The sequence below is a fragment of the Clarias gariepinus genome, chromosome 24 (assembly GCF_024256425.1).
Source record: "Clarias gariepinus isolate MV-2021 ecotype Netherlands chromosome 24, CGAR_prim_01v2, whole genome shotgun sequence".
NCBI classification, from domain to species: domain Eukaryota; kingdom Metazoa; phylum Chordata; class Actinopteri; order Siluriformes; family Clariidae; genus Clarias; species Clarias gariepinus.
The window spans coordinates 10,070,444-10,091,963 of record NC_071123.1 but is presented as its reverse complement, the minus strand read 5'-3'; the positions used below and the strand labels follow the sequence as shown (position 1 = coordinate 10,091,963).

Genomic DNA, 21,520 nt, shown 5'->3' with positions numbered 1-21,520 from the left:
TGTGCAGCTGGACAGTGTGCATACAGGGATTTGCATCATGGGTCTGTCTCAGTATAATAAGTATCTACATCAGTCATGACAATGTTGTGGGCTAGTAGATAGTGGTCCAGTATCTCAGATCCCGAGGTAGGAGTACCACCAATCAGGACCAAGCAACATCCTTGACTTTAAATGCAAAATTGTGTTACTATTATATTAATAGCTCCATTCTGCTGATTAGTTCATTCATTCATTAATCCTCTTCACCACTTACCCTGTGTACAAGCTCGCAGCCTATACAGGGGACTTTGGGCACAAGGCGGGGTAAACCCTAGACCTCGTGCCAATCCATTCCAAGGCATACACTATGGGCAATTTGGGAATGCCAATTAACCTAATCTGTATGTGCTTGAACAATTAGAGGAAACCAAAGTAACCCAGAGGAAACCCCCACAGAACATACAAACTCCACATACACAGATCCAAGGGGGCGGGGGGGGAATCTAACCTGGACCATGGAGGTGTGAGGCAACCTGGTGAATGCTTACCACTATGCCAATGTGCTGCCTTCTGGTAATATAATTAGTCAAACTTATTAGCAAAACCTCTAATGATAGGAACAACTGATTTTGCATAAAATTAGCACATGCAACAGAGACAAATTCATTATTTTGGAGTGTTAGGTTGTAACTATTTAATTTCAGTTGTAACTTGCTGACTTTACAAAACATCATTCAGCAAATCTGTCTTGGCATAAGGACCACCAAAAGGTACAAAACAATAAAGGTACATTTGTCATTATCAAAATAAACACAAGCACACATATTAAACCAATAATATAGCACTTCAAAAATATTTTCAGTCACTAGCTACATAATAAGTCTACCAGCATTCTGTCTACAAAATGGTATGAAGTCATATTCATGAATATTTTTAGCCATTAAAATATACTACAGATTTAATATCCAAGGCACAAGATACAAAAAAAAAAAAAGAAAAGGTTTGAGTAAATACCATTAAGACATTGTCACAAAAGCAGACAATACAAGGCTCAAGTCAAATAACAATTTACACTCACATTGCTATAAGAAATGTACAAAATTTCACTTTAAGGTGACATTATAATGCAGGATCAGAAAGAGTATCATGACCATCGAAACACCAAATTTTCTCTCTGTTGAAATTTTTCAGACACAGAAGTTGAATATTGTACATAAAAACTGTAGTTCCACACACATCCAAAACATCCAACAAATAAAATCAACCCATGCTATATAACTTTTTGCTCTTATTTTGTTCAGACCGGGACAACATGCAGATACCACAGAAAGAGAGCAGATACAGAAGGCAATACCGTGTTGGGAAAAATGCATCACTATGAAATCTCAGACTGAAGACACTGGTGTTTTAATGTACCACAAAAGCCCTGGTGAGACACAGGAAGCAAGAGGTTACTGAATGCATTTAGTCAGAATACTGACACAAAAGATGAGGTCATGGCATCAGATGTCACAACTGATTTTAGTATATACTTTTTTTTAGTTTGGTTGTTTAATTTCTTATTACTTAACCGAAGTAAATAGTAACTCGTGTTAAATTTAATTTCTTGAGAAATGTGCAAAATCCAATCCACCTGCCTATCATTATATAGGTAGATAGATAGATAAATAGATAATCAGATTATTTTTTCTACATTTGGAAACATGGGTGTCTTTTAAAAGCGGGATATTGCACAATGCATACCAAAAAATTGGTTTATTGAGAACATCACATTGGAATGGAGCAGCTTTTGGCCAAATGATTGCCTTGTGCAATGTCAACTAAAAGAAAAAAAAAGTGACAAGTCTGTGCATTAGATAAAGATCCAATCGAGCAAGTGCTACATACAGATTTCACAATTTTTCTCTGGAAAGGTATTAGGTACCTATAGTTCTGGGATTGTAGCGAAGAACTTTTATTCAGCAGCCTGATCAGAAAAATTAAAAGAAAATAACCAACGAGGAAGAGAATGACCTCTTTCCATAGTTTTTTACCTTTTTGCATGTGATTAAATTCTTAATATATTATTAGAGAATGTTTAAACCAATCGTTTTAAAGTGTGAGGCACAACTGTCAAAATCTAGCAGCGTGATGTACAGTAGAAGATAAATTGGAGCACTGGAGGAGTTGGGGGAAGGGGGTAGGGGTTGGGTGGCTGATTGTTAACTTTTCCCCTTCTTACCCCTAATACAATACAGCGTTCAAAATCCTTACTTAACATCAGAACAAATTCTGATAATTCACTCCTTTGTAAAATGAGAGACAACCAACAAGGGATCTCTTAAACGGAGTCTAAGCTTATTTTACTAAATTAGGCTACGTGGCACATCATCCCGGACGACTTCTGCTGCAGAAGAAAAAGGATGAAGTAGAAGCACAGCCTTTCACATTTTAACTTGTTAGCCTCAAAAGTTCAGGTTTCAGGCCAGGAAGAGCAGTGTGCTACAGTTAAGGCGCTCTGCTTTACGAGACTAAACAAACTGCTTTAAAGAGACAAGAGAGGAGGAAGGGGGAGAAAAAAAAATCTTAGAGGAACAACTTTCCTATTCATTGTCCAGCATGATCCAGCCTGACTGAATAAGGCGAAGGTGTAATCAACTCACAGCTTTTTACTCATACACAAAAACCATTTGACATAGGGCCTCATAGAGGGTTATTATTTAACTGATAAAGCTTCAGGGAAAAATACATCAATTACAGGACAGTTAAAAAAAAAAGAAAAGAAAAAAGTTCTAAACATTCAAGTTTACAATATCTGAATTTCAGAATAAATGACTTTTTTTTAAACAATTACAACATATACCTTTATGTTACCTCTATACAAAGGAAATAAAAAGAATAACATTCCTATAAAGAACTGCTCACGACTACATATGAAGCTGTTCAAAAGTCAACTACAATAAGTATTTCAACTTGCATTCTCCACGCAGAGTCCAGTGTTAACTTTTTCTTTTGCATTACACTGACGCAGGCAACAAGATCTAAAAGAAAAAAAAAACCAACAACAAATAAAACAAAAACATCTACACAAAATCCAAAAGAATTCAAATGGAATGCTTCTCATTCGATTGTAATCGACACAAGTGCTTTCTTTTGATTCTGTCCCTCACCACCCTCTTTTTCCCTTTCCTCTTTCTCTGGCTCTGGTAAAGAGGTAACAGCTATGGCATTTTTTGCCTCCTCTCCGGCTGTTCCCTCCTCACTCCCATTGCCTGCTCTAGAGCCTGGTAATTTCTGGGCCATGGAGGCAGGGGGTCGGGAGTCATAGTTCATGGTTGAGGAAACCTGGGAGATGACGGGCGTTTGTACTGATGAAGAAGAGGAGGAGGAAGTGGGGGTGACATCGAAGGCTTGCTCGGTCATCTCAAAATGGGCCAGGTTCTCCTCCTCTTCCTCCTGCATGTGGCTCAAGTAGTCTGGGAGGAGGAACTCACTGTAGGAACAAAGCACAGAAGGTTAAACACAGTCTTGTACCATTTTCTGCAACATTCTAAAAATGACACTGTAGGTTATACTGATTTAAAAAAATCAAGAACAAAGACTTCAAGGAACAATAGCAGTCAGGTAATAAGCTGGCAGTAAAGAATCATCAACCATCTTTATCAGTGATCAGCTGCTTTTAGAGGTAAGAAAGAAAGGTTTATATTAGCGCAGATCACAATAAAAAATATGACATGTGCCTTTTTTAATTACCAATGTGAAAGACGTATATGACGGGACAAAGTACAGGTTCTCAACATTGTGGGTATCTGATGTGCAAAAGTAGTCTAAAGCCGATTACCAATTCTATGCAAGTAAACTAGACAGAAAATATTAGAACAATAAGGTAAAATTCTTTTGTTTTTGCTATACACTGGGGAAGTTTGGGTTTGAAATCAAAAGAGGAATATAAGAATTTAAGTTTTCATTTCCTCATAGGTACATTTAGATGTGTTAAACAATTTGGAGCACGGCACTGATTGTTTAAACACACCCATTTTTCCAAAGGATCAAAATACTGAAATATGTATCAGGTATTTCTTACTGCTAAATGTGCTATTACATTTGTTGTTTAAAGAATTGATACTTGTAAACGTCAGAGTGGTTTGAGCCCATAAAGACTGCATTTGTTAAAGCTAAAACCAACATAGGGACCAGGGAGACAGCTATGGGAGGAAAGCCATTTTAATGCTGAGAAAAGACTGAAAAATGTGTTACTGAAATCAATAATTGGCAGTGTACACCAAAACAACAATCTATAATGTCCTAAACAAAGAAAAAAAGAAACAACCCCCCCCCCCCCCCCACACACAGATATCCCAACAGCCAGACATTGACCAAAAAAAGCCATAACATGATGACATAAGAGTCTTTTGACAGCTGTAATGGAACCCCCTCCCCCCCCAAAACAGTCAGTGACATCATCAACATCCCTGCCAGGTCAATGGTAGATGGACGCATCACAGTCCACTAATTGGAGAAAACTCTGAGAGCAGAAATACAGAGGCAATACCACAACCAAGATAAACTTCTGCCAAAGTGGTGGAAAGGTCAAAGTATGGAGAAAGAAAGGATCTGCTTATGATCCAAAACATACAAGCTTATCAATCATGCAATGTGGAGGCAGTTTCATGGCTTGTGTTTGCATGACTGCTTCTTGAACAGGCCCACTAATCTTTATTGATGATAGAATTCATGATGGCAGCAGCAGAATGAATTCAAAGGTCTACAAAATTCTGTCTGACAGCTTGACTTAAAACACGCTTTCCTACACCAGCAAGTGATATGCAACCAAATATTAAATGTTACTTTAAAGCTTCTTTTAGTTATGTGCCACTATATATTAATCTAATGGCACCTGAACATGTAGACTTCATGTCTAAATGAGCAGCCCGGTCAGTTTTAAGAGAGCATAAGTCTGAACGGCAGGTACTCACATCAACCAAAGCCATACACAAGATAAAGGTGTACTGATGTAGGATGCTGTAATGTATTAAAAGCTGTATCGTATTTCTGGCTTAGACAGTTTTTTTGTTTAACTGGGCTAATTTTTATAATTTTGGGCTGGAAATTGTGTCTTAGTCAGGCAAAAAAAGCTTAGCTAATTTGTTTTTTGTTTTTGTGATGGGTAGTTACAGGTACTAAGTAAACGCAACAATTAAGTTTTATTGTCAACACATGTTTTACCGATGCATTTTCTGCACTGCCTAGGCAGGATTTTATCAACATAATCTGGCAACCCTACACTAACCTACAATTTAATCCGAGCCACTTTTCAAAAGCTGGTGGTTTGACTACAAAAAAAGAGAAATGTTTCGATAGACTCTTAAGCAAAAATAAAAACACAAAAATGTCTGAAAATTGGTTAAGCCTCAAACATCATGCATCACTTGATGTACTGTAGAATCTCAAGTATGGCATGTCTAAGAAGGCTGTTTCCTTCACAGGCATGGGTATGAAGCCAGAAGGAATGTAAATGTAAAAGTGACCAATGTCTAAATGACAGAAAGCTGTTGCTTTAATGGATTGATGAAGGCAGCAATTGTATGCATCCTATGTCTGAAAAGGGGTTCAGACCATCTGTTCCTATATTTTTGCTCACCCAACAATTGGGTGGTCTGCCAACAAAATGCCATGTTCTAAGTTGTTCAGCACATTGGTAAAATTGGAAAAACTTAAAGGTCTGTAGGTCTAACAGTTACGAAACAAAGAAATAAAGTTAACCCGAAATAACCTTTTTCGGGGTAACTAACTTTAGGTGATCATATAAAGTGACAAAACAAAAAGTTGTTTATACTAGCAAAGCATGACAGAAAGAAAAATAATTGTTCCATGTCCTGACAAGTGTAATCCACAGTCACTGTCAAATTTTAATATATTAAAATGTTTAACACAGAGCACGTAATGCTGTGGGCTCTTATAGAGAAATATTATTTTAAAACATGGTTAAAAACATGAGGGGAAAAAAGGTCTTTTATGATCGGTATGTGTACGATCTCTCTTTGATGAGATGTACAACAATTCAACTTGATGTGTTACTGAACATGTGCAAAATTATGATATAGTATGCTTTGTTTGTGTTCTCCTGTATTAATGAACAACGCATCATGCTTTTAACTTTTTATAGTTATGTTTAATGATTTGGAACTGCCACCAGACAAATTCTTTCCTGTTTTTTTTACATTATGGGAACCATAAATAGTTACCTTGCTTTCTCTCTTACTCTCAAAGTTAGTAAGAGAAAAAGATGCAAAACATCTTGTTACTGAAAAAAAACCTAAAAGCTCATCAGTTATCTGTCTCGAAGACGCTTGAATAGCAGAAAACTTAGAGTTAAGTGCTGAAACCCGTAACTCCTTCCATAAATGTTACATCATAAACGTTAAACAACTGTATCCTTACGGAAAGTTTTACCATACAGTACCAGTCAAAAGGTTTAAAATTATTTAGTTATTTTCTACATTCTAGAACAATACTGAATTTTTTTCAAAACTATGAAATTATACACATGGCATTAGGTAATTAAGTAACGACAACAAAAACAACAGTCAGTTAAGACACAAAGGCAATAGAATTCTTGCAAGAACTACTCAGGTTTTCTGGAATGATTCTTGCAAGAACTGTATTGTCAACCAAAACCCATTAATCACCATGATTAAATTAGTTCTCATGAAGACCATCACAGGAATCAATACAAAAACTTATCTCTGCTGCAGAGGAGAAGTTAATTTAGAGTTTACTAGCCTCAGAAATCACAACTCAACAGCAGCTCAAATTTAGAGCTATTGTAAAGGCTTTACAATGCATAAGTAGCAGACACCACCACTCGTCAAAGGAGATTCCGAAACTTTTGACTGGTAGTGGATGAATAAATGAACAATTTTCTTCGTTAAATTAAAACACGTCTTTAAATCCATTAAATATTATGTTCATATTACGTCAAGTGTTTATCCTGCAAGTCCCTGTAAATGTGTTTGATTATGGAAATGATAAATCATTAGAAGGAAAAAGATAATATGAACCTATTTCTTGAATTTTAATTCGACAACATCTGGCCGATTTCATACATGAACCCAACAGTTAGGAAATGTTATGCAGTATTCAGTAGCTTAAGCAATGGCTTACTAATGCATTATATATTCAAAAAAAATGAGGCATATTTAAAGAAAGGATAGGGTTACATTATTATGGTTATACATAAAACCCTATTTCATAAGGAAACGCTAAAAGCAATAACTGGAGAACTAATGTTAACTAGTAGTTCATTACAGTACATTTACATTTTTGGCTCAGATTATCTTTAAAAATAAATTTAATTTTGAAACATATTTTATTTGGTCATCTAAGATTGGCTGTCTATGAACCACACACACACACTCTCTCTCGCTTTTACAGCCCCCCTACCACCCCCTCCTCCTCTCGGTTTCCCACACACGCGGGCACGCACGCACACACGCTCTGCCTTACACAGAAACTGCTCTGTCGCGATTCTTAAAATGAAAAACGCCAGGCTGATACAAAGAGGGAGGAAAAAAATAGATCTTTACCCTCTAATGAGACTTGATTTTGCTTTATTCGCGTGCTGTACAAACACGCGTGCTGTACAAACACGCTTAAACACAAAATAAAATATGTTTAAGTCAAAAATTATTACAAATCTTTGCTCGTCTTGCGGAAAACTTGTAAACCGCGTTACTCCTAATCCGAAGTTCCACTGTATTAGTTAAAATGCATCACTGGCATTTCTGTCACATTACATTTATAGACAATAAATTCTATTCACTGTTAAGGATTTTACTTTCCGGGTCTCTGTCTTCATCCTTGGCCAGAGTTATACCTGCTTTCTGCAGGAATGGTCAACAGATTAATAAAAGGCAGACGGCGACTTGTTCTTGTCACTGCAGCAGAAAAAAAAAAGTGCATCTCTAGATAAATTGCAGCCACACTGTCTGCCAGAATTTGGTCTCTGTTTGGATGCTTTTGCTTCATATCTTGAGAAAGTGCCAAATTATTGCCTCATTCTTGCAGGCTTGTTCGGCTCACACACTGTTTATTTGTACTGGATGCACACAGATTGGACAGGGAGAGAATGACGGAGAGAGAGGAATGGATGACGAAATACTGGATATTTGTGGTTTAGGTACTGAAGTCTGAGGGTTTCCAGGAAGCAGGAATGAGGATGCTAGTTCAGGATAAATGAACTGCTTCTAACGAGTGGTCTTTTTTTAGGACACCACTAAGCCTTAAAGAATTGGTTTACAATAGCTGTCCATGCACATTCTTTCTTTCACACCCTTGTATGTAACTAAGTGTTCAAATCCAAGTCCTTCAAATATGGTACTGTCTCCCTACCTAAACTAATGCTGCCCTTTGCAGTGACTCGTTTCCTAATAAAGCCCATATTAAATAACCTTTCACAACCATCAGCTGGAAATACAACACATAACTCTTTCATTAGATCATTGTTACTAGCACAAATTTGCATCCTGGGGGCCGCCTCCTACTCCTCCTTATGACCCTATACAGTGTTATTAACCGAAAGAATACATGATATTCCCGGGATGCGCACAACACAAGGACCATCAAAGGATTATATTTTAAGATCACTGAAAGGTAGAAGTAGATATGAAATAATTTGGACGTCAAAACAATAAAATGCAAAAACCACGTGCCATGTCACAGAGTAAGAATGAAATCATGAAACCTATAAGCAGCGCTTATTCTCATCAAAAGAACTATAGGAATGGTAGACTGGTTAATGATATCTCTTGATGAAACAGCAAAAAGAATTTATACCCTACAAAATGAAAGAACAAATCGCCTTTTACGCTTCTAATCCTGGGACTTTCTAAATGAAAGGTGATCTGGTTGGATTAATTACTTCATCTTTGTGGACTTGTAGACATGTCGCGCCTTAGCTATTGCCATTTTAAACCCTCATGACTAGCTAAGCTGGCATTGGTGTTTCTGTTCGCACAGACAATTCTAATTATGTTCGGCTCCTCCTCACCTGGTCTGGAAGTAGTTTGCTAGCTCTGATGCCTCATGGTTCAGACTCCTCAGATGTACGATTAAATTGCCGGAGTTGGTAAACATGGCGCCGCACGTTTTGCACTCGTAAATCCGAGGCTTGCGGATGATGTGGCGGGACACCCTCATGTGGTGCTTATATTCACCGAAGGATGTGAATGTGGCGCTACAGATCTGGCACCGGAAACAGCGTTTACCTTCATGCTTCAGACGGTGCATCTTTAGGGAGTAGGCCCGTGTGAACTTTTTCCCACAGCGGTCGCACTGGAACGGCTTAATGCCTGCCGAGCAAACGAGTCAGCAGTCACAACAAAGTCCACTGTTTGATATTTCAAGAAGTGCCAAATCAAGCTTTTAAATCACATTATGCATGTATAGATTACAGTAGTTTTTTTTTTCCAAAAAACAACCACAATGCCAGCAAAGAAAGCAACCAAAGGAGAAAAGCTTACATTTTGGTTATTTATAGGTTAGATTAAAAACAGAAGGGAATGGAGGCAGGCTAATTCTGAGAGCTGAAATCGTCCTTAAAGTAATGTTAGTTAAGAGCAGAGGCACTTGCTCTCACCAGAGTGGATGAGCATGTGCTGCTTAAGGTTCTGGATACGAGTAAAGCGAACTCCACACGTTGGGCACTGGAACGGCCGCTCAGGCCCGTTGAGTCCTGGGCGTGTGGAAGGGCTGATGTACAGGTGGTAAGGGTACTGAACATTTTCCAGCCTACAGGACAGTAGAGTACAAAAAGAAGACAAGACAAGAAAGAGGAAAGAACACAAAAGACACCAAGAAATGAGGGCACAAACACAAAAACAAAAAGAAAAAGAAAAAAGACAATGATAATGGGCATGTCAAGTTTAGAGATGCAAGAACATCTGGGAGAATTCCTGTTACTTTACAGAGTGCATGTGTAACACAGATGTTATTAATAATGACTAAAAGGTTATGGTCAAATAGTTTAAATTGGCAACCTGACAGGGTTTTTAATACCAAAAATGTCTGCTTCCAAAGTTCCACAAACTGGAGGGCTGACAGGTTTCAGCCTAACATATCACAAGTTTACTCAGGCATATCAAGTTATCCTATAAAATTTTAAAAAGACCACTTTTTTAGGGCTGTACAGCTGTGCTGCTTCTCTTCTCCCTATTGTTTTGCATCATGTCCCTTCACTTTTCTCCCTGTGTTTCTAAAAAATTTAAGAGTCAAGAACTTTCCAGACAGCTAGCCAACTAGCTTCTGGTCCTTTGGCAACAAATCTTGCTGATGTCTAATAGCCACGACAACACCACGTAAGCCACCTCCCCTTATTTATAAGATGGAGAATGGAAATTAAAGCCCTCCTCTTTGTTTTTTTTTTTAAACAACATTGTAAAAGTGAGACATTGTAAAAATGCGACTTTGTATTTGAAGAAAGAAAGGGGGGAAAAAAAAAAACTTTTGTACCTTTCGTCCTCTTCCATGTGGCCAGTGGTGTTCGGGGTGCCCTGGATGGACTGAAGGCCCTCCGTCACCCCCTCATCCATGGAGCCTAAAAAAGATTTTCATTTTCATTTTTAGAATATATATGACTAATTTATGAACTAATATTATTAAAATACTGATTTAAAATACATATTAGTTATAAATATGATGAAATAATAAATATAATTATTCTTTTCTTTTTTTTACTATTATTTTTATAATAACATCATTATGGGAATGGTTTGATGTTAATGTATGAGGGCATTGAAGATGTTTGGAGAGCAAGTCAGCAACACAAATTTGACAAAAAGAATAACGTAAAATGTAAAGGTATACTGTAATTAGAATTGTCTGTGGTCAATCAGGTAGAACAATGCAGGCATATTATTATGACTAGGGATGGGCATCTCCAGGGACCACCAGATACGATTTTATCAAGATATCCAAATGCTGATTTGATTAGTACTCGGCCAAATCAAATCAATTGGTGTGGATTTCTTTTTTTTATTTTTCATGTTACATATAATACAGAAAATGTATCATGAAAAAAAAGCTAGGTTTATGCAATATTGAAGTGACCAATCCTGCTTAAAGTTGGAAGTTTTAGCTGTTTTGGAGAAATCATTTTATTGTCCTGCTTAAAACAATAATAATTTATAATAATAATAATAATAATAATAATAATAATAATAATAATCATGATAATTGCTTACTATTCATATTTCTTTTATGAGTATTGTGCAAAAATTGGTGCATGCTTCTAAATACATATGACCTGTAAAAATTGTTGCTTAAATTATTTTTTGGTAAAAATCTGTATTGTTCAATTTATTTTCTAAAAATTAATGATGTTCAATTCAATTAATTTTGTAAAAATGTAATATTCATTTTGCAATATGTTAATTTTACATTTTAGAATAATAAACTTTTTCAGGCTTTCGTCTTTTCATGTGAAATCTAAATTGGCCAAGTTTCTTTGGAATGGCATTCAAGATCATTGAAAGATTTGAATTCAAAAGGTTACGGACACTACATAAAAAGGCATGAAATTGTATTTAGCAAATGTGTTTCTTTTTATCTGATAAAAAATATAAATGTGTATGCATATTTACAAAATACCGAAGCATGGATTGGGAGATAAGAAGCATTAAGTATTACAAAAAAAAATGGTGTTATATGATTCTATCTAAAAATTAACTTTTTCACCTAGGTGAGACACCTTTTAGCACGAATACCATGTTTTGGCCGATTGTGATTCTATAAGTATCCTGTATATAAATATAATGATTAATTTTTTCCCGTACAATTTTAAACAAACTTGCCAAATAATTTGTGACTAATTTAGAGCTTGCCACCTGCAGGACTGTATAGAATCGCCTCAAATACAAACAAAAAATAAATAAATAATGAAAAAAAGATTTTGGAGTCAAAGTACCAATTAACACAGCCTGATGATGCATGGCTTGTGATGAAGGCTATGCTGAGCAGTACCTTTATACAGAGAAAGCGTTACTCGACCAAAATGTGCAATTTGAATGATTATGTCAGTTAATAAAAAGTTTGCATCACATTCAGTACATCCCTCGTATCTGTAGATGATTTAAAAGTTTGTTTAACCCATGAGCCTTTTGACATGTTCCTGTCTGACAGGAGAAAATTTTAAGTGATTTTGGGAGCAAAAATTAAAATACAGTATAACTTTTGGTTAAGGCATTGATATATAGTAACCTTCTAGAGTCACAAATTTTACACAATTTTCTAAAATGATAGTTCAAAACATAATAATTAAAATAATATATATTTATAATATATCGATATATAACCAATTAATTCATGGTGATGGAAATCACCAGGGAACACCCTATATGATATCACGATAACTGAGTGCCGATTTGATTTTATTATCCGATTCATCACCACCACTTTATTAAGATGTTATTGTTTTAATTTCTGATGTTGTTGCAATATTAAACTTTTGAACCATTTAAACAGGTTAAAGTCATACCTCTAAAGCATTATTTAGAAATTAAATGCAGCCCATTCCTTACAACACATTTCCATTTAAAAACCTAAGGGCAGCATTTAAACAACACAAAAGAACTTCAAATAAAAGAGTTTAAAACATTTTTATTGAGCAGCGCATATCTCTACTGGGTCAGTGTGGCGACCACACAAAGAATTGTAAAGCATTACCAAACTTTTTTTCGCCCTTCATCTCTAATGATAACCAGACGCATGCGCAGTTTAAATTTTATTTAAACAGTTGTAACAGGACAAGCCATTGTTTCTTATCACAGAAATATATCAGTTAATGTCTTCTTCTTATTATTATTATTATTATTATTATTAGAATTTAAAATGGCCCCGCCTCTTCCGCTGTGCACATGAAGCGCTCATAAAATTCTCACAAACATTACAGTACATGCTCTTTAACTGACAGTTTGAGCTCTTCATGAAATAAAGATGGCGGAAGAGGAAGTTGTTTGTAGGCCGGCAACTCAATCCGGTGTTCATGAAAGGAATTGCAGAGATACAAATTTTCAAATGTTATTTGCAAGCATGTAAGGTGCCTCCTTAATAAGGATAGCTAGGGTAGCATTACATTTCAGCTTAGATTAGATTACACATTAGATTACAGCTGGTTTGTCATGGTTAACACAACACATAAATAAACCTCATCAGCTCATCACATTAATAATCGGTTAAATTCTTAATAGTAACTTATCAACTAAGGATAAATCATTCATGTTGTTTTCCATAAAGAATTGACTGATCAATTTATCAATTTGCCATTTATCACCACAAAATTCCATATTTGTCCTTAGGAGCCCCATTTACAAGGGTGAGTCAAACTTTGTGCACTCTGGCTGGAGAATTTACTTTAACTTTTTGAATTTCCACGACATAATCTCCTTTGCTTTTTAATACATTTTGTCTATCTATTAATAACCTTACATATTTCCTTATTAAAAATGTTTTAGGCTGAGCTGAGAGCCACTTCATCAGAAGTGAATCTTCATACTTGTAGCGCTGCCGTCAGGGGCCAAACAGTTGAAAGTCCGATAGAGTGAGATCAGGACTATAGGGAGGATACTTTAACACATCAAAACAAAGCTGTGTCGACACTGTGGGCAGAAATGTGCGGACCTGCATGGACATGCAAGATCACATCGCACTTGGACAGCAGTCCTCTGCGTTTCATGCAAAGTTTATGCTTCAACTCTTCAATAAGCGTCTCACTGTAACGAGCACTGTTGATTCTTAAACCTTTTTTCGGATGATTTTGAGAATCCCAGAAAACTGTAAGCATTAATTTTTTTAGCTGATGGTTGACTTGGTCAGCAGTTGAGGATGTTTCCATTCCATACTCTGCCGTTTACACTCAGGCTTGTGGTGATGAATCCGTGTCTCATCGCCAGTAATGATTCCTTAGTGTATCTGTCTAAATTTTGTTTGCAGATATCCAAATGCTTCTGCTTATCCTCTTGTTTCAGAAACAGGTACACACAAAAAAAACAATCACTGCCCGCTGCTCTTCTTTCATGTAGATCACAAGTGGGGCATCCATTTTTGCTCGCACCGCGGTTACAAATGTACTGATGTGACGTGTTCACACCAGGAGACTGTAGCCTTAAATGGAAAACGCTGATAAGTCAGGGACTAAGGATAATTTTTGGACTCACCCTTGTAAATAGCGGGCTTTAGACAAAAATAAGGTACTCAATATTAATGGCTATAAAAATTATTTGACAAACTTCATCCTCTGAGCTTTTTAGCAATCACATGAATCCTCAGGGACAAGTCGTGCCAGTTAACAGCATCGTTAGGGTGGCTAGTATCGCTATAGGTGATGAGGGTGCAAATATGCCATCCCTCCCCTTGATAGCCGGGATTTAAAAAGATCCCAATCACTGGCCAGTCAATTGGTGCACCTATACAAGTTATGTCATAAAACTTCAAATAGGGAGTTGTGTAAGCATGGTAGAATTAAGTTCACTAAAATTATTCCTACCTATGGATGAAGACTGAGGGCTGATGAGCAGATCCTCCTGGGTGTGCTCACTTCCAGGCACAGTTTGCTGGTCAGTCAGAGTGCTGTGTGAAGCGCTAACTGGTTGAGATGCCTCCTCGTGTGAATCTTCATCACTTAGCCTTTCCACTTTCACTTGCACATCTTCCTCTTCCCCCTCTACTACGGCCGTCCCACCCACACTCAGAGACCTAGGGCCCTCACAGGACAAGTACTCCACCAGGGCCCGACTGCCCCCATCTTGACCGGATGCTCCACTAGACTCCAGCAACCCCTCGGGAAGTTTGGCCTTTTCTGATGTGAAGCGTCGATCTACTCCAAATGGATAAGTCCAAGAAAAAGCGAGTGAGGGTTCTAGGGTCTGAGCAGAGCTCTCAGGGAAGGAAGAAGAAGAAGGTGAAGGATTTGGTACTTGTGGAGAAGAAGAGGAGGTTGGTTGTGGGCTGGCGAAGCCTTTGCGTTTGCGGCGAGACTCACGGCACACAGGGACAGGCCGCTCGGGTGCGCTGCATTCCGAAGACACTGGCGACGGTGAAAGGGCATCCAGTGGAGTCAGAGTGCAAGTCGTGGTACCTTCAGGAGTTTCCTGGGGCCGGTGAAGAGTGGCGGTGTTGCCGGAAGCTGAGGACGAGTTCCACAAAATGCTGGACTTCATAAATTCTGAGCAGGTGTTGGCTACCGCAAACATCTGCATGTAGCTGGCAGCAGCCAGCACATCGATGATGTTCTCTGTGCTAACAGACAGTGTGGACGTGTAGGCGTATTCCAGCAGTGGAGCAAAGCCTGCTACGGTAACATGGTGAAGATCCAGAACTGCCTTGTTGTCCTCCGAGCTGGCCTCGTCCTCGCTTGGCTTCCCTGAGAGCTTAGCTTTAAGGAAGTCGCTGCAGCAAGCTAGCACCACCTTGTGGGCAGAGAAGAGCTGGCCCTGAACACGGATAGTAACATCGCAGAAGTGTCCCTCACTGCGCAGTGCATTGAGCTTGTCCAACAGTTCTTGGCTGTGACTGGGTGAATTGTGGGTAAATGTCTTCACTCCCATCTTCGCCACTGATAAAGGATGGATTTCCTTGGAAACAGAAAAACTTTTATTAGAATAGCTGTTAAAATAGCTAAAACTGTGCATAACTACACTGTGTGCACAATTATTCAGCAGTCAGTATTTCCATATTTATTATTTCTATGCATGTTATCCAACTCTAATGCATACAGTATAAACCAGAATGCTAATTGCGTAAAATTATTTTCAGATGAAATGAAAGTGTTTTATAAAGAAGTATGTTGCTTAAAATGATGTAGACACTGTATTTTAAATTAGTGTAATTATTAGGCAGTTTCTGAACCTCCGGAAATGGGCATAAAAATGGATTTAACCAAGATGGATAATGCCTATTAGAGGGATGCATTTCACTGCAGATTGCAAAACTGTTGAAGTCTGACCCCTGGGCAATCAAATGCTTATGAATATGACACAGTTGCCAAAAACATGTGGTAAAGATAAGGTGCAAGGTGACTGCAAAAGACTCTGGGAAAAATAAAACAAGTTTACAATGATTCTGTCAGCATAGCAGTCAGCAAGTAAAATGTGTCAAGTGCCATGACTGGGTCAGGAAATACCTGACTGATTTTATAAAAGGTTTTACAGACATTAAAAATGAGAGTGACTCTAAGTTAACATTAAACAGATGCACCTCTGACATTGGACCTGTGGATGGATCACTAACAGACACAGAGTACCAATTCAGAGAAGAAACCAGCAAAGTGCAGAAGAGGTATAATTGTGGACTGGGATTCCTAATGAAGAACTAATCGGAGCATTTTGTGTTGATGATCAAAAAATCAACTCGTACCCTATTGCCAGTTTCTAGAAGACATTTTCTTCAAGCTGTGATATAAAAAGAAACCAGCAACATTAAAGAAATCCATGCGCTTTATGCATGAGAATGCTTCACCATATACATCAAGGTAAACCACTACTTGGCTAGCCAGCAAAGGCATCAAATCTGACAAGATTATTTAAATCCTATGAAAACTTCTGGACCATTCTGAAGCTTGAGATTTACAGTGAGAAAAGACTCCTTTGAACAGCGTTTTGGATCAAGATCAGATGCAGAAACTTATTGAGTGAATGGAAGGTAGCAGTTTATTTAATTAATTGTTATATTAATTATTTGCTAAACAATAATACATTAAGACTAAAACTGAAACAAGTGAAAAAGAAATGTAGCTGCTTGATATTTGTGTAAATTAATGGCTACTTAATACGAGGGGTGTTCATGCAGCAAACCGGGACTTTTGCAGAATAATAGAACACAGTAATTAGAGGAAAAACTCCATTTATTTTTCTATCAAATCCACTGCTACACTAATGCACTTGTCCCAGCCATTTACTATAACTTGGATACCATCAGGTCAGAAAGTTTTCAGTACGCTGAAGCCGTGATCAGACTGCCTGCTTAACATCTAAAATGTTGGCCCATCTAAGAACTCCTTTAATGACCTGAACATGTGGAAGTGACTTGGAGCGAGGTCAGGACTGTACGAGGGATGTGGCAATAACTCCCAGACGAGATGTAATTTTCAAGTTCACAAATGATTGTGTGTACAGTTGCCACAGAAATACATGTCTAACGACAGGTTATCTATTTTTTTACAAGGATTAGGCGTTAATTGTTTTTATGTTACACGTCCCAGTTTGACTTGAAAGCCTCTTGTAACTGTGCACACTAAATATTTCCCTACAATGCATGCATTTTACAAAAAGTGTTTTTACAATGTCCAAGAACATTTTATCTGAGCTTGACCAGACCCACAGCTTTATGTTTTAAATCAAAAACCCAACTTTTATCTCACTAAATTCTTTCCTTCCTAGAGTGCTGCTGCTTTTGCTCTTTTGCAATCATCCTTACTTAACTGTGCTGTAATATGGACAGTGACAGACACACACCACGACATATAACTTTTGTGCCCAGTGTTGAAATGATTGAACATAAATTGTGTAAAAATAATAAAATCACAATTAATCCTAAATTTGGATGAAAGCAGACCAAATTTCATTAACCTTGGAAAAGATAGAAAAAGCCTAAAATAATACAGTACATATATATAAAATAAAGATCTAATGGCAAGATTATAACGTGATCTTGGGAAAAGGCCAAATACACATGGAAGTCAACTGCTGGATACTATTAAATCCAGAGAAGAATTTTACAATCTAGCCCTAATAAGTATATCCGGGAAAGAGAAAGACAGAAAGAGACAGATTTACATTCCACCGTTAGCTATGACTCAGTCTTCTTAAACTGGAATCTGCATGACGCTAAGGGAAAACACAAACACTCTGCAATGACTATGTGTTGTGGAATGCAAAATATGGAGAATCTTATCTATTAATCTCAGATGAACTGTAGATCAGCAATACTAAGATATGACTTAATCTTTTGGGGAACAACCTCTTACACAAGGTTTTAACATATCAACAGTTTTAATCCATTTATTATTAGGCTTAAATTATGCAAAGGGTCTGCAATACAAGGTCACGGCAAGGAGCTGTTACTATAGCAACATAATCACCTCAATATAAAACTGTAGTTTGGCACAACTGTTTAAGCTGGTATTAAATAAAACTGATCAAGATCTTTGCACCAGCTCGATTCAACTCGATCAGTGCTGTGGTATAAGCCATAAATAACAAGTTGTCCCACCCGCCCAAGACATCCTAAAGTTGCACTTGAATAATTTCTTGCTTTTATTTATACATTTTAATGCTGGAAATTTCTAATCATAAGACCGAAATAAAAATGATACCTGTACTCTGATGCTAAAAGTATAGTCATAAGATAGACAAAATAGCATAATGTACACTGCCAGGCCGAAAAAAAGTCGGCATTTCAAAAGGGTCACATTATTGGGCTGCATCAAGCAAAAAATAAAACAAGAAGGAGATCTGAAATGACTGGAACTGGGTCAAGAGCCAGTCATGTTTGTTTCCTCAAAATTCGCTAATTTCCTCTCACCACTTAAAATTATGCCAGTAGGTTTACTGACTACTGTGAATTGCCCTTACATGTGAATGTGTGTTTGGGTGCATGAGGCTCTATGGTGGACTGATAAGAATAAAGTGTTTAATTAACATGAACGTAGTATCTTCAATTCTAATTTGAATTTGTTTTTAAAAAATCTAATTCACTTAAACAAATAAAAATTCATTTCAAAAGGATCAGTTTTATTTTTGCTTGAAGGGCTGCATCAAGTAAAAATAAAACAGCTAAGATGATTTGAGGTTACTGGAACTGGAACACATTATCAAAAGCTGGAAGGATAGTGCTGAACTGTCAATTTTGTGTAATAAATGTGGTCAAAAAATAAATAAATCATGAATGGAGATCACAAACACTTGGTAAAATAAAAACAGTAAAAACCTCATGTTCAAAAATTAAAGTACAAGCATTTCCATATGTATACAAAGTGATACGAACACACAAGATTGGGGCTTAACAGCTGTTTAGACATAAGAAAACCACTCATTAGTAAGAGTAATTTAAAAAAAGGCATCAATTTGCTTGGAACCATAAAGATTAGAGTCTGAAGCAATGAAAAAAAAAAATATATATATGGTCTGATGAGTTCAGACTGACCGATAAAAGAGCTTCAGAGCAAGAAAAAAAGCGCAAGAAGCCTGCACCCGTCATTCACACTGTACGAGCCTCTGGAGACAGTGTTACAATCTGGGGTTGCTTCAGTTGGTCAGGTCTAGCCTGTATGTCTTTTGTGTATGTATTATGTATTATGTAATTGTCTTTATGTGTGTCCAGACAGATTTTGTCACAACATCATTCAGAACTGGCTGAACAGAATTTAATGAAACGTTGCCAGTCCTCAAGTGTTTGCCATTTGTCTGACCGTTGGATGGAATTTAATGAAACTTTTGCGGTATTTAGACATCTGCCTTAAGTTTTAACCTGCACCATAAGTGAAATCAGTAAAAGAAATTGTGTAAAACCGATGATATGAACAGTTATGCGCCAGATTTAATAATCCACTTAAAATACTAATAAGCTACTTGCTCAATGTAAACAAACACATGCGCCAATAGATATTAATTAGAAAATCTATACTGAATATTTTTACTGGGACTAGGTAATATTTTCACTGCTGAAACAACGGCGCTGAAGTGATACAATACAATACAATACAAATTAATTTATATAGCACATTTAAAAACAACCAGTGTTGACCAAAGTGCTTCACAAAAGCATTTAAATAATAATTTTGTAAATAATAAAGAAGTGAAATTTAAGTTAAGGAATATTGAACGCCTTAAAGAAAAGGTAAGTTTTCAAAGCAGATTTAAAAACTGAATGTCTGAGCAGATTCAATATAAATCGGAATACAAGTGATAGAAGTACAACTTAGTGTAAACAATCACAAGATATTCAATCTTACACAACTTTATATTAATAATGTATAGCTTTTAGCTAATAATAGCTAATAAGATTAGCTTTTCTTCAGCTTTAAATTTTTAACTATTTCTTTAACCGTCAAATGACAGGTACTAATGCTAGTGTGACAATAAAATGAATTTAGCCGATGACAAGAATTTACTGAGTGACTAGGTTATCACTTTTTTACAAAAAGAATTCCTATTACCAAAGGAATCTTTTTTTTTCCTTTCCTGATGGCACAGGGAATTTTTTTTTACATATAATCTGGACACCATATTGTGTGCTGTACAACTAAAGGTGAGCCAATGGAATATTAGTGTGTGTGTGTGTGAGACACTCAGGCAGTGTACATCACAGTATTCTCTTCCTAAGAACTTGCGAGAAGGCCTGCTGAGGGAAAGTTAAAGGGGCGTGGCTGTGCGCGCGAGCTGCTTTTGTTTATGCGCCCATGCTGAACAGTAAACTTGCCTCCAGTCAAAACAGCACGCGCTACAGTGCCGCTCAGCCCGCGGCTTTACGAAAGTTCATTATTTCTCGCATTTTCGGAGGTTATATTTTACCCAAAACACGAAGTGACGCGTAGACAGAATAATAAAAAACCTTTTAATAACCTTATTTACACAGAATAACTAGAAAACCACAAAACAATTACACACGATTAAAGCTACTGGTGAGTATTTCACAGAATGTTAAGAGTAATACACAGCCACAACCTCATATAACTAACTAGCTGGCTGGCTAACTCATTAGCTTGCTAAGTAAGTAACGTTCTATGACGCCGACCATTAAAAGTCTGAGTCTGTTCACGACCAAGCAACGACATGTCACGTACAACATATATCAACATCTAGTGTACTCACCTTTTAAACGAAACCAGGAAAAACACGAAGGTTTGTCATGAGAAAAGAAAAAATTACGTGAGCATGAAGCTAACCAGCGAGCTATCCATATTAGCGCGGGCTAGCTAGCTCGGCAGTGTTATCATTGGTGCTGCGGTTTCATCATTACTTCTCTCCCTTTCTTTTGTGGCAAATTGTCACATTCTTGTACGTCGTGACTAACTGCTTTAACTTCTACCGAAAAAAAGTATTTAAAATATAACGGGTGGAAAAATAAAAAAAAATCTAGCCGTATCGGAGCTGCAGCTCCTTTGCTGGGCCAGTTGGTGTTTACATCTTCTATCCCAGCATGCCCTTCGCGTAGCCCTCAGGATATCTACTTTGACTGACGAGCCCAAAAGGCTCTGGCTGGCTTCCACATAGCCTGTGCAGTACATTGGCTGTGGAAGGTTTTTAGAGTTTATCATCTAATCAACCATAACTTGTGTTAGTTCACTCATGTAGACATGAAAACCTTATGACAGTCAAAATTATCCTATATGGAAATCTCAATAATGTATGTCCTCTGTAATAATCCACTTAGGGACCATGAAGGCCAATGGTAATTGTATTTATTCCCATTTTTTAAGCGTGGTAGGGCCGCCGATCAACCTTCACACGCAAATTCACACACTACAAGCAATTTGCGAACACCAGGTAGCTTAATCTGCATGCCTTTGGAC

General features: G+C 37.2%; 1 protein-coding gene across 2 annotated transcripts; it reads right to left on the bottom strand.

Annotated features, from left to right (window-relative positions):
* Nucleotides 1-658: 658 nt before the first annotated feature.
* On the bottom strand, nucleotides 659-21,138 carry zbtb44 (zinc finger and BTB domain containing 44). Of its 2 annotated transcripts, none has more exons than XM_053485504.1 (6): nucleotides 20,820-21,138; nucleotides 14,498-15,584; nucleotides 10,468-10,552; nucleotides 9,596-9,747; nucleotides 9,008-9,308; nucleotides 659-3,451 (listed from the first exon to the last, which is right to left on the bottom strand). In XM_053485504.1, exons 2-6 carry the CDS (start codon nucleotides 15,555-15,557, stop codon nucleotides 3,079-3,081), a joined length of 1,971 nt encoding a protein of 656 aa, XP_053341479.1. In that variant the 5' UTR covers nucleotides 15,558-15,584; nucleotides 20,820-21,138; the 3' UTR covers nucleotides 659-3,078. The 2 variants fall into 2 exon arrangements, with proteins under 2 accessions (XP_053341479.1, XP_053341480.1); XM_053485505.1 differs by having other exon boundaries at nucleotides 3,282-3,451; nucleotides 9,225-9,308.
* Between the last annotated feature and the right edge of the window lie 382 nt (nucleotides 21,139-21,520).